The sequence below is a fragment of the Polyodon spathula genome, unplaced genomic scaffold (assembly GCF_017654505.1).
Source record: "Polyodon spathula isolate WHYD16114869_AA unplaced genomic scaffold, ASM1765450v1 scaffolds_2997, whole genome shotgun sequence".
Classification (NCBI taxonomy): domain Eukaryota; kingdom Metazoa; phylum Chordata; class Actinopteri; order Acipenseriformes; family Polyodontidae; genus Polyodon; species Polyodon spathula.
In genome coordinates, this window is record NW_024474462.1 from 4,875 (window position 1) to 18,837 (window position 13,963).

The 13,963-nt window shown below is 35.7% G+C and overlaps 2 protein-coding genes across 2 annotated transcripts; both read left to right on the top strand.

Annotated features, from left to right (window-relative positions):
* The first annotated feature begins 858 nt into the window (after nucleotides 1–858).
* LOC121311132 (transport and Golgi organization protein 1 homolog) lies at nucleotides 859–9,296 on the top strand. The gene is made up of 13 exons (XM_041243871.1): nucleotides 859–873; nucleotides 1,474–1,579; nucleotides 1,699–1,754; nucleotides 3,914–4,004; nucleotides 4,087–4,225; nucleotides 4,369–4,531; nucleotides 4,851–4,886; nucleotides 5,060–5,127; nucleotides 7,685–7,785; nucleotides 7,930–8,055; nucleotides 8,803–8,901; nucleotides 9,014–9,090; nucleotides 9,204–9,296. Exons 1-13 carry the CDS (start codon nucleotides 859–861, stop codon nucleotides 9,294–9,296), a joined length of 1,170 nt encoding a protein of 389 aa, XP_041099805.1.
* A 141-nt stretch (nucleotides 9,297–9,437) lies between these two features.
* LOC121311133 (proline-rich protein 2-like) lies at nucleotides 9,438–10,481 on the top strand. The gene is made up of 2 exons (XM_041243872.1): nucleotides 9,438–9,731; nucleotides 10,105–10,481. Exons 1-2 carry the CDS (start codon nucleotides 9,479–9,481, stop codon nucleotides 10,455–10,457), a joined length of 606 nt encoding a protein of 201 aa, XP_041099806.1. The 5' UTR covers nucleotides 9,438–9,478; the 3' UTR covers nucleotides 10,458–10,481.
* The last annotated feature ends 3,482 nt before the right edge of the window (nucleotides 10,482–13,963 follow it).

Consider the following 13,963-nt stretch of genomic DNA (forward strand, 5'->3'; position numbering starts at 1 on the left):
ATTGAGATGTTTTTTTTTTTTCATAGGTTACTGTATACTGTATTTATTTATTTTGTTCACGGGGAGGAAAAGAAGAATAAACAATACGAGTAAATACTTTCCCAGACGGTTGTATGTTTGGTGTTGTCCTGCATATGCACGTTTTCATTTTTCCACTGGTTAAAACAGAAAATCAGGAAGCCCTACATATATGACAATATGCACTGACAATCAAATACAGTGTCCTTTAGAAACGTCTACCACCCACTTGACTTTTAGTATTTACAGTGCCTATTGAAAGTCTACACCCCTTTGAACTTTTTCCACATTTTGTTGTCAGTGCCTCAGAGTTTGATGCATTTAAATAAGGATTTTTTTTTTCCACTTATCTACACACCATACTCCACACTGTTAAGGGGAAAAAATGTTTTTATGTGAAAAAAATTATATATTAAAAATACATTTTACGCCCCTAAACCCCCCCCCCGAGTAATAGGTCTCCACCCCCCCCCGAGTTAATACATGCACAGTCTTTGGAAACGGTCCTGCGATTTGAACCATCAGACAATTTAACAACAGCACTACAAATTTAACACAGGTGGAGGCCACTTTAAGTTGGTGTGTGATTTTGAAGGCGATTGGTTACACCTTTAGCTAACTTAGGGTTGCTATTACAAGGGTGGTGGACACTTATCCAACCAAGCTATTTCCAGTTTTTATTTTTAATTAATTTTCTACAAATTTCTAGAATATTTTTTTCACTTGGAAGTTGTGGGGTAGGAATGTGTAGATAAATGAAAAAAAAAAAATTAAATAGTACAATACACTTTTAGGTCGATCTATCCGAAACATTCACTGTGACAACTTTCCCCCAGTTAGATGAAAGACATTTCTGTAAGCACTGTATAATGATACTGTGGTTGGATAGTTTTCACATGAAGGTTTTCACATGAATGCCTCTAGGTCTCAGAAACCCTTACTTGTATTTGTTTAAAATGACTTGAATAGGAGCTATTCCACATGAGGTAAATAAAGCCTCAACACTGATAGATTTAATACTTGTAAAAAGAAATGCCACCCATCTGTCACAAAATAAATGAATAAAGACGTTGCCATGAACCATTTGTCTAATTAACAGGAAGTTTCTTTTTTAGTAAAAAAATATGGGTGAATTTAATGGGCACCTCCTTGTGCTGACAGTTACTTTCATCTTATTACAAATGTGCCAGTGTAAATTACATTTGTGGTTGAATAAATGTATTGGTGTATCGCGCAAATGTTTTTCGAGGTTTATAGGTGGAAAGTGTATGGAAACTGTAAAAATAATACTGCTGAATGAAAATTAAGTATAAAAATGCAGCACTCCTCTTACCCTCTCCAGTGACTCTTGTTCAAGGGTAGTTTATGTATGGTACTTCCATACAGCATCTTGCATATTCCAGTGCTTACATTGTGTGCTTGCGGCTGGTTAAGTTGTATTTTTTATTTTTGTAGGTTTTGTCTTTTTGCATTACTGAGTTAAGACAGCTTGAAACCGAAGCTAAATGTGAGACTGTGGAGTTGCAGAAAGGAGATGCCAAGTCCAATGAAGAAACTCAAGGTGATTTGTTTGACTATGTTAACATTCCTATAGGTCTATATTGTAAAAATATGTCCAATTTATGTAGTAAATTAGTGTTTTACAATATGCACAATTTTAAATCAAGATTACTCTTTCAGGTAAAAAGAATGATGCCATGAAGAACAAGATAAAACAGATGATGGACGTGTCACGGGTAAGTCTGACTTTCTTTCATTGACCAATAAATGTCTACTACTCAATTGTCTCTTCAGTATTGATGTATTCTAGCAAAATAAACCAGATACATTTTATACAGTAACTTACTATACATTGTCTAGTTAAGGATGCACTTCTTATGTTTACACTTTTTGGGCCAAAGGTTTGTGTCTACAGTTACATATTATTAATTCATTATTTACTGTGGACAACACACATCCCCTGTTTACACGAGCCACTTTTAAGCTGACCGAAATGGCTTGGTTCTTTTTTTTTTTTTTTGTCATTGAATGATATAGTTGGACAGGTCAATTCCTCGTGAAGAATACAACGGTCAAAAAACTGGTTCCAAAATAGATGTCAATGTACGTCACCAGTGATATTGTGACACTGTTGCGTGGGGGCAAAAAATGGTTTGCGTCCAGAAGTCTGTCTTGACTCTGCGAACCAGTTTTTTTTTTTTTTTTGTAATGGTCTGTTTTTTGGTTTACTATGAATGCAGTGGTCCCCATACACTCATGGGCAACGCCCCCACTGTCAACATCAAACAGGCACAGACAACAGCAACAGGAAGTTGGCATTCTTACTCTGACAACAACCAAAAATGTATTTGACAGAATGCTGAGAGAGTTTTATAATGTGAAAAGACATTTAATAATTCATGTGGGATAAATGTGAAACAAGCCTAGTTGCCACAAAACTTTGTCAGAAATATTATTTTTCACACATATCTACAAACGTAACCTGTGATCGTATTTTGATACATATCAATAGTCAGTTCTACAAACCAAAAATACCATAGGGTGATCTTATATTCCGTTCAGTAATGTCAAACCATTTCAACGATTCTTTTACTTCAACAGGAAGTGTGTCACCTTGTAAGAAAAATCAAATTTTCAGTGACACGAAAAGACGGTGTAAATATGGTATAAAACTTTTCCAAAAGGGAATACGGTGTCGGAAAATTTGGTCCCAAGGGAACACAAAAATTAGTTAATGTTGTATGGCTTGTTTAAATAAAGAATTTACAGAATCAGGCACAAACAGTTTACATTCTGTAAAAAATTTAGCGCAAGGGCAAACGGGGACGTGTACATAAATTCAGAAACAGTACAATTGTTAAGTCTTCCCAGTTTGCTGTTGTATTCACATTTGTTTTACGTACAAAACCGTATCGATGTGTTCAGCAAGTTTTAACTGCAGAGTGATTTGTTGGGTGAGTTGGCGCCATTCAATATAAAATAAACAATCTTATGCGCTGTGTTTTAATTCAAGTTGTTATGATCTGCAATAAATGCACTGTGTTTAATTTGGTACTTAAATTATGATTGTGCTGTTATATACTGTTATTTTAACAGCTTCAGAGTTGCTATGGCGTCCGTGAATTGAAGAAAGAAATATAGTCCTCGTTTTTTTTTTTTCTGGAAATCTGATAACCCTAGATATGTATATATAAAGCACTAGCTTCAGGTCCAAAAGCACTTTACTTTTAAACAAAGGACTGTATTCACCCCCTACAAGGACATCTTTTGATCTGTATTTTAAATAGTATCATCAACAGTACCATGATGCATTGTTAGTATGTGGTAAATAACCTTGAGTGCTGGGGGAGAACGGACACAATTGAAAGTCACATAGGGGAAAAAGGGGTGATTTGATATGACGTCATCAGGCACGCACTACAGTTCAGGGGCTATGCACACACAGAACGGGCCAAAACTGACTCAGGCTGACCTTCAAGTGTTGACAGGGAGTCCGGACACGAGTTCACATTTTCCAACTAGTCTACTATTAGAAAGATCGACTACGATGAGCCTCGGAAAAAGTTGTAAGGTAACATTATTCTCTGACCTGTGACAGGGAACCTTAGAAACCTATGACGCAAAACTTATCTAGTCCGTCGATATATTAATATTATTATTATTATTATATACATTTTATTATTATTATTATTATTATTAATAAAAATAATAATACAAATTATTTTGTTTAATAGACATAGTTTCACAATCAAAATATTTGACTTCCTGAGGTTAGATAGTATAAGATTTGTGCTAATTGTTTTATAATTAGGATTCCAGCTGTAATCTATGGCTGTTTCATAATACATGTGATTTTTTTTTTTTTTGTAAATTCTTACATTTATTTTTTATATAGATAAAGACAACTCTGACAATTGTTGAAGGAGAACGAGACCGATATAAGGCAATACTACTGGCTGAAGAAAATTCCAGACACCAACTGGAAGGTAGCTTGTATATTTGTTCATGCTGAATGTTTCTACTCTAAACCCATTCTAGAATAGTATTTAAATCCAGGCTGTTTTTCAGAGCAAATAAAAAAGCTGGAGCATGATCATGCTTCTTTGAACAGCGAGAAGTCCCATCTCGAAATTGAATTCAAGACCATGGAACAGAAACTGGACATCATGAATGAGTTGTACCAACAGAAAGAGAATGCACTCCAGCAGTGAGTATTCAAGCAGTGGTTCAATTCTGTCTGCTGGTAAATTGTTGGGAGAGGACAGTGGTTCAATTCATTGCCTAACTGTTGTAATGGGATAACAAATTATATTTGACCCCCTTGATAGGATAATGCTTGCTTCTTTACAGAAAACTAACACAGGAAGAGTATGAGCGTCGTGAAAAGGAGCAGAAACTATCTGAAGTCGATAGCAAGGCTGTGCAAGCACGAGAGGAATTAAAGATTTACAAGCAAAGAATTCAAGAAATCAGGGAGGAATTACAAAAAACAGACCGCTTTTATAAAATTCAGGTATGTTTGTTTCAGAAGGTGTGTTTTTTTTTTGTTTGTTTAGTTTTTTTCTTGACAGTTGTACCTAGGTTGGCCCTATGTAAGCTAGATAATCATCGCTTTTAACAGTGAACAACAGGTTAACAAAAAGACTATGTGTAAAACTAGACATTTTTATGTTTTTTTTTCCGATTATTTTATTGGTATCTGTTAAAAAAAAAAAAAAAAACGACTAATTGAAATGAATTGTGATTTACTTGCTTTTGACCTCTTGCTTGCAATTTATCTACGTTTTTTTGACTGGCTTACCAATTTATTTTTTTCTTTTTCTTTTTTTAAGATTGCATCTCATGAAAAGAAAGCACATGAAAACTGGGTAAGTGTTAAATGCCATCCATATATATTAAACACAAGTGCTTAATTTAGACAAACGCTATGACTAGAAATAATTGAAAAATACTTGAAAAAACGTTTGTAATTTCATTTTAATTAATATTTCTTAATGGTAAAATGGCGTAATACTAACCATTTTGACTTTATTTTCAACAGCTTAATGCACGAGCTGCTGAAAGGACTTTAGTGGAAGAGAAGAGAGAAACTTCAAACCTAAGACAAAAGTGAGTTGCATCCAAATTGAATTTTGGGAATTCTGTGTGTTTGTAATATCGTTTCACACTAAACGTAATACCCTAAAGCAGTGGTTCACAATCTATGGTCCACGGACCACTGGTGGCCCCCTTCAGTTGGTCCTTTGAAAGCTTACATAATTACTGAAAGGAAGCGGCAGCATAGTTTAGATCCCACTGCAAACCCAAAATGGTAGACCTTAAAAAGTCAGCTACAGAAGCAGGAAGAAAATGCAAACATGGAGAATACGTACAAGTTAAAAAAAAAGTTTGGGGAATCCCATAGCACTAGTTTTTGGAGTGTCTAAAATGTATTCTTTACGAGGATAAAAAAGCACGTAACACACACCCCCACAGGGAGCACACGGTTGAGTCATGTCGTTAAACATTTACTCCTATTGTGTACTGGTCCCGCAACGCAGACGTAGTGGAATGAATTGCATCAGATGACCCAACCTCCGTACTCACCTGCGACTCCGGAAGTCGATTGTTTCGGACAATTACGTTGGTGTCGCGTGTTAAAGGACCTCATGCAATAAGTGCGGACATCTTTTGCTGTGTTATCACTTGTCATTTCTAAAAAATATATAGGAAGGTGAAAACTCCTTATATAAAGAAAGGTTTGTTACAAGATAAACAACTTTTGTAATTGGAACCTTCGAAAAGTGAAAACGTTAAATAACATTAAGGCTTCACTTACTTCGGAGGCAAGACCAGTGCAGAGACACACTTCTCTCTGACTGTATTGGGTTGAATACGCTTAGCCTTGTTAGTGACCAAGCATTTAAAAATGCCAGTCATGTATTTTTTATTGATAATGAAAAAGATACAGAAAAGGAGGCAAAACCTTTTGAAACTTGATACAAGTGTAATGTTTGTGATTAATGGCATTTTTAAACACTTGGTTACTAACAGGCTATCATTGCGGTTTATGCTGGCACTGTTTACGCAGCAATGAGACCAGTATGGAGGCTAACATAACACAATTTAATAGCCTACTCTTGACCAGCAGAATTACACACTGAAGCATAGAATCTTTTTTTTTTTACATTTTTTTTTCTCAGTAAATCTGTGTTATTAAAAGTAAAGTAGAACCTTTTTTTAAAACCCCAATTTTAAAATAACTTTGCCCACAGAAACAGGCCCACCCAGCACATTAAAACAAAGGAAGGCAAACGGTTCTTTTAATATTAGTGATATTTTCCTGTGCTCTTATTTTTCAGTAAGCTATACGGTTTATTTTGTGGTCCATCGAGATTTAAAAAATAAATAAATAAAAAATCATCGGTCACCAGGGCTTCTTAGTGCAGAAAAATACGTTTGAGAACCACTGCCCTAGGGAGAGTGTCATCTTCTACCGTTCTTCACACCAGAGGGAAATCTTATCAAAGTAATTCATTGTGTATCGAGTAATCCTCAAAACAGAATGAATTGCTTTGTGATTTAAAACAAAAGTATAATAGGCGTAAAATACCTCACTTCCTAGTCAATACCAAAAATTCATACCATAGCAAATACCTAGCATCTACTAAACTGATACTTGCATACATTTTGTCATAAAAAGCATACACTAACAGGGTTTTCAGAATACTGTAATTCACTAAATTTAGCTCTCCACATTGTGCTATTACAAATATCTAAAATATGTCACTGTGCTTGCTGTGGTGTATTTACTATTGAAAATAGCAGAATGAACATGCTGCAATTTGAACTTCGTAGTTTTGTTTTTCAGTAAAAAAAAAAAAATGTATTATGTTGTCCAGGAAGGACGAATGGTATGTACGACAGCCTAGATTTAAAAGTGCAGGGCCCAATTCCACACACATTTTCAGCCAGTCTTGTACTGCAGGGGCCTTGATACTCCAAAGTCAATGTTTCTTCTTGTTGATCTTGTCTTGCTGTGAGCAGAGCTGAAATAAAGCTCTTTCATTGCACTAATGGAGTACTTTGTCAGACACTGCAAGCAGACCACTACTAGTCTAGCATATGTTTAAACTATCCAAAATTGCGCCAGAATGAACCATTATAATCATTTTTTTCAAAAATATACACACTTCCTCCATCGGTGTCCCTTACTACCTTCTAAGTGCCACGTGCCTTAAAATTAATTGAAAACTCTGCACTAATAGTGAACTGTAATTAAATTGCTTAGGCTTCTTTCTCTATGAGCATAAGGTTCATTCCACTTTGTTTCTGTTTTTTGTTTTTGCACTGATTATATTGAGGTTTATGTGCTAATAACACAGAAGTCTGCTTTTTGAAGAAAATATTTTTGTTAAATACACTGCAAGTTCTGGACCTGGTCCCTTCTGGGAATGCAACAAGGAGTGATTGCACATTCTCATTATCACTTTACACAGCTGTCAAGTTCAACTATTGGTATCATCCGGTTTAAAAAAATAAATAATAATAAAATACTGGTTAGCAGGCATATTTGTTGTAAGTTCAATCCATGTGTAATGCATTCTTTTGCATTTCTATTATTATTTCTAGGAAATAAGTGTATTTGAAATTATGGCTAGTGAATCATTCTTTCTATTTTCCCCAGACTTGTTGAAGTTAATGATAAACTCAAAGAAATCCAAAGAACTTCCCTAATTAAATCAACCCCTGGCCGCCCAGATAGACAGATCCCACCACCACACAGAGGTAAGATTGGGTTGTTACATCTTCACATTTTCACTAATGAGACCAGCGTTATTTTTTTAAAACTAATATTTTTCCCTTTGTGTTTTTAGGTTCATATCACCTTGATCATATGATATGGTAATTGTATTTTCTTTTTAAAACCAGGCACACTGAACCATAACAACTGCTATGGCCCACCTCCTGTGAGTGGAGGTGACCCTTCCCACCCACCAATGATTGAGGGCCCTGGGCACCCTCCTTCTGCTCCTGTGGGTAGAAGAGAACCCTTCGGTAAGTCAGGTAGTCTAACCAGTAGAATTGTAACCCTTACCATAAAAACTTTTTAAAACTACTTTTTTCTTCCAAATAATTGAATACATTGTAGAGATGCTTCTCTGTATACACAACTGTATATGTTAAGAGCAATTCAGTTTTTCAGTTGGAGATGCCAAATGATAGGCAGAAGGATTCTAAGACAACCATTATTCAAGTTTGAGACATACTCACTGCAATGACTGTATTTATAATTATCTAACAAATTGTTTGAACACTTCCTACCTGCTGCTGATCTACTGTTCACGTTCCAAACACAGATCGTGCGGTACTGTAACCCCTGCTTCTAATCTTCATATACGTACAGCACTTGCTCATTTTATTTTCTAAACCAAAAAAGTAGGGTTGCAACCTCTTCCCAAAAGGATTCTTTTTTTTTTTTTTTTGCACACCTGCAGGGTATATTGTGTCATTTTCAAAAATGTATTCACCTGGTCCCACCCCAACAAGTTTGTTGAAAATAAATGCTAATTTCCTCCAAATCAAAACATTGCTCAATGAAATACTTAATTCACAATTCAGATAGGTAGCTGTATATCATTTAAAATGACATACTGTCCAAGAAGTCCTAAAACTATTTTAAATTCACTTTAAAATGTGTTCATTTTAAACTTGACATTTTTCTGTGGCAAAATTGTTTTTGTCACGTACATTTTGTTAAAAGAATCCATCTTGCATTATGTTAACATTTAATTCCTTTCACAGGTCACATGGATGGTCAATTTGGTCCAAGAAGACCCCCACCTGAAACTTCCACACGATTTTCTGGCCCTGAACGTGGACTTCCACCTCCATTTAGAGCAGGTATGCTCATGCAAGATACTATGCTTTTTTAAATTGATTTATTTTACAGAGAACTGTATTATGTTGGCCTGAATTGTAACTAACTCATAAGTACATTTTATTTATGTTCTAGATGTTGGAGTATGTGCCCCACCATTGATTTCTAGTGGCCCAAGGACTTCCTCGCCTAGCATTCCATTGGATGACTCGGTAAGTCAGCGAGATGGTTTGATAACTAGTAATACAACATAAGTTGTCTCTTCTTGTATCTCTGTCCTGTATTTTTTCTTTCTTCATTCACTTTTTCCTCTTCTGTTCAAAAGCAAATCCCTGTTGAACCTCAGGCTTTATCTTCTTCCCCACCAAAAGAACCAGCTACTGTGAGTATACAGAGCAGGGTTGCATGGTGTATGTAACTAATTGTGGGGACTGATATGCTTTATAAAAATGTATGTATTTATATGGGGAGCACACCAGAAATGTGGATTATAACATACACCACTAACGGAAGAGGGCATAGTTCAGCAGCTTTTCCCAAGTGCACCTGCTTTGTTTAAATTAAGCCAAGTAATTGATTTTTTTTAATTCATTTTTTTAGATGAACTCTAAAGCTGAAGATGCACCATCATTTCCAGGGGCTCCGATCATGAATTCACCAGTGACCGGTCCTGCACATCCACCACCATCAAAAGGATTTGCCCCTCCACCAATGACCAGACCTCCCAACGGATATGGCCCTCTGCCCTTCGCTGGGCATCCTCTACCTGTCCCAGGCCCTCGCTACAGACCTCCACATCCAGTTAGAGGACCCTATGGTCGCATGCTATATGGGCCTGCTCCGCCCTGGAGTGGTAATACTTTAAGCATTTTTTGTACACCACATTTATTCATGTGATTAATTAGGCAATGTTTTTTGTAACTGGAATATCTCAGTCATGGCTAATTATTTGTACCAGGGCTTTATAAACTGTAGGTGAATTTTAGTTCATCAAGGATCAGTTTCACCCGTCAGTTGCCATTTCTTAGTGTGATCTGTCTAAAAAATAAAAATAAATAAATAAATAAAATCCTTTTTGGAAAAGTGCCAGGGAATATAAATGGTATAACCCCAACTTTGAAAGTCCATAAGCATTATAAACAATTTTATAACAGTATATTTAATCTCAGTATCTTTGCATCACAAAATCCTAAAAAGTTTTTTTTTTTTTTTTTTAATATCTCTAGGTTGTGGACCACCTCCACCGCACAGAGACTATTGGCCAGGACCTCCCCCTCCATTTGGCTTAAGGGATTTTGCACCTGGAATGAGAGACTTGCCCTCTGGTTTTCCACCACCACATGGACCTTGGGACTATCCCTTTCCACCCAAAAACATGCTTCCTGGGACTGTTCCTCCACCAGGCATGAGAGACTATCCAGGCCCACAAGGTCCACCACCACAGATGGGTCCCAGAGACTTCAAAGCAGGCCCCCCAGTACCACAACAGATGAGCCCAAGGGACTATCCTCCAGGCCCTAGTTTGCCACCACAACAGATGCAACCCGGAGACTTCTCAAATTCACAGAATGGGCCATAAATTTCACCTAATGGTGGTATTTTATTCAACTAAGCAGAGCAAAAAACTGTTTCTGTTCTTTTATTTTTAAATTCTGCTCTGACAATAGTAAAAAATAAATTCATTATTATACTGATGTCTTGTCAAACTGTGTTTGGAATTCAAGCAAATGTTAAATGAAAACATAGATCACTTCTGTGTGGCCTATTACTGTGCAATACATATTTCAATGCAACAATAGGTCAACATCGAAATAACTTCAGTCAAGTGGCAAGATAGGGAACAAACCTTTAGGTAGTTTTTCCAGAAGTTTTTGAATTTCTATGTCCACATTAAAATGAATGTATGTATCTTCCTTTCGTGAAACCAAGGGAGTGTCTTGCATATGGTTCAAATCAATCCCATTCAAATTTGTCTGAAAAAATATCTATTTACTGAAAATTAAAACAGCATCACAAAATGATAGTGTTTAGCTACAAATTTTGCTGACTGAAGGTTGTGTCAACTAATTTCAATACAAGTAAAAATTATTAACATAGTAATATGGTCTCATGTTGAAGTGGTTTAAATGGTAAACAACAGAGGTGTTGTCTATCAAACCCCTCCAAGTAGGATTTAGTGCCTAGTCAGAGCAAGACTGATCAAGCACCTGTATTCCTGTCCAATTTGAAATTTCATAACTACAATCACCAAAAAGTGTGTAATCTGCATAACAAAAAAATTATAATCTGTATATCAAAAAGTATTTCAAAAACTAACATTTGTTACACGGACAAACTAAGACTGTTTATAAATGTCTAATAAAATAGTATTATTGTTGATTAATATAAACCCTTTTCTTAGAACAGCCTAACAATTGTAGAGTATGTTCTGAATCACAAGCCAAAATATTTAGAAAAAATAAAAGCCACCCTTCATGCTAACGCTCATGTAGGGATCAAAGCATTGTCCAGCATCTGAGTCTAAACTATTCTATATTAATTGTAAGTAGTGTCATTTCTGGTTCAGAAGGTAACCATGGTAACAAAGTGCCTGACAATGAAAACAAATCATTTTGCATTAGGCAAATAGAATCACAGTTTGCATCAAAAAGTCATTATTTACAGATTACTCGTGCCCCTCACAGCAATACAAGGTTACTAAGATGTCAACCCTAATGACTAATTCATGTTGAAAACAACAAAAAGCATTAGAATATATATTCACAATAGAATTTTTTTTTTAGCAATTAATTACATGCATCTCTTAGGTTTAAGGACAAACAAATGTATTCCACAGTATTTACATTATGTACTGCAACAATATACTAAACAGTACGAGAACAAACAGCCAATGCAAGAGCATTCCAAAAAAAAAATGTATAGCACAATATGAACAATGTTACTATACCTTCGAAAGCTCCGATGAGTGCAACAGGAGGTTAGGAGAGTGAATGATGAAGCTACGTGCAGGACCAACCAAAAACAGCATGAAACAAAACAGTCACATATTACACAGCAGTATTAGTACTGCAACTAAATCAGACATGATATCAACTGTATTTCTCAATCTTCAATTTAATGCATGCCAGTTAAGATTTCTAAAGGCCTATTACACATATTGCTTGGATCCAGTTCCTAATAGTAATAGCAGTTTAATGTATTTGCTAAAATTGTAATATCTGTGTAGTACCTTCCAACAATTATCTTTAGCAGTCTCAGTGTTTCATTTTTTGATAAATATAATTCTCTCCAATTTGGAATGTCCAAGAATTTTTTTTGGTGACTCAGCACAGCCAGGATGCAAACCTGAGCTGTATGACTCACCCTGCACACCAAGAGGCTGTTCTTTTACCAGGTGAGCCACTCGGGGACCCCAGTCACCAAAAGGCATCGTTGACAAAATGACATAAAAGGTATTACGATTTCGTCTCTTTAGGAATGGAGTTGTTGTCGGTGAAATCTGGGAACACAATAATAATAATATTTTTTACCAGGCACTCTTGCGGTGAAGAAATCTGGTGATCCTGCTCTAGCATCATCCTGTTCCTCTAACTCTAAATTCTCTTCCTCACCAAGTGCTAAAATCTTCCTTTAAATAAAAGGAAAAAAATTCAAATGCATTATATATTTTTTGCAATAAATACAGTTTATACCTCTGTATGAAAAGCCAACACTTTGCTTGTCCAGTCTACTTTAACGATTAACGGCCCAGTGCCTGGAGGTTACTTTCTTTTTCAAATGATAATGGTCAGTTTTGGTGATTTTTCTAGTCTTTCTATAGATGCTAAAACATAATGCACTTTTGCACCCTAGACACTTTTTGATTTTGGGGAAAGTCAGGGCAGGTTTGTACACTTATGTAATTCATTATCAAAGTAGTGATAATGAATGCAAGCGATGCAGGTAAGCATTTAATAGCAACTTTTAAAGTTTCCCTGTATGTTTTCTATGATCCCACAGTGGATCACTGTATTGCACTGAGTTTTGTACACTTCCACTAGTGACCTCTGTTATGTGCATAAATAAGCCAGAAATAACTTCATTTGAGTCTTACCTGCAATGCAACAAAGTATTACAAATATATATTTAAAAACAAATATAAAACAGGTGACTAATCTTAAAATTACCTTACAGGGACTGGCTGAACATTAAAAGGAAAATCTTTGCTAAAAGTCAGAATATTTAATGACTGTTGATAAAGAGAAGACACATAAAATGAAATTTAAGGTTTTTTGACTGTACATAAACTACATTATAAAGTAATCTATACATTGATCACACGTCTCGGTTGCACCTGTGTCCTGTCAATCAGAAGTAGAGAAACAATTGGGAACACACTGATCGCTATGGCAATTCTTAATAAGGATGCCAGGTTAACCTTCAATATTCCAATCAAAAGCTGCCTAAGAACTCTGGTCAGAACACCTTACCCTCCCAAAAGAGACTCTCGTTACACGCTGCCACTCTGTCTATTGCTGTACCATTAGGGTGGTGCGATTCCACTGAATATCTATCCCCAACATTGTATTGCTGCATCATTTAAAATAGCGTTAAAAAAAAAGAGAAATTTCAAAAAAGGACGCCAAGATGAGTTTTTAAATAGGACAACATTATCATTTGTAAACTGGAAACACTAAATCATAAGATATGGCAGTTGTAAAAAATAAAATGAATAGCAATTTACCAAATGTTTAAACTTCATTTTTTTTGTTACAATGTTTTTATTATGCTGGCTCTGTTTTTGTAATGTAATACTTGCATACAGTTCAGTTTAAAAAGTACATACTAGGTTCCAGTTTTTCCAAATCTTCCAGCTTGAACTCTTCAGGATGGGTGGACTACATTAAAGGAAACAGAAAGACAATACATCACATACATCACCCCCAATAATGCCATTCTGTACTGGAAACAAACTTGTTTTATGTGACAGTCATTATTCAGTCTTACTACAGTACAGGAAGTGGCTAGTAAAAGGGTACAGCTTTAATCTAAAGCACTGTATGTGAAAAACAGCATATATGCTAAGGGCTGGAACATCTAATACAT

Excerpts from the sequence above, each read along its gene's own strand:
- LOC121311132 (XM_041243871.1), top strand. Across the intron at positions 4,226-4,368 it reads AAAGAGAATGCACTCCAGCA|AAAACTAACACAGGAAGAGT; the intron begins GTGAGTATTCAA and ends GCTTCTTTACAG. Across the intron at positions 8,056-8,802 it reads GGGTAGAAGAGAACCCTTCG|GTCACATGGATGGTCAATTT; the intron begins GTAAGTCAGGTA and ends TTCCTTTCACAG.
- LOC121311133 (XM_041243872.1), top strand. The coding sequence starts at position 9,479 with ATGAACTCTAAAGCTGAAGATGCACCATCATTTCCAGGGGCTCCGATC. Across the intron at positions 9,732-10,104 it reads GCCTGCTCCGCCCTGGAGTG|GTTGTGGACCACCTCCACCG; the intron begins GTAATACTTTAA and ends TAATATCTCTAG.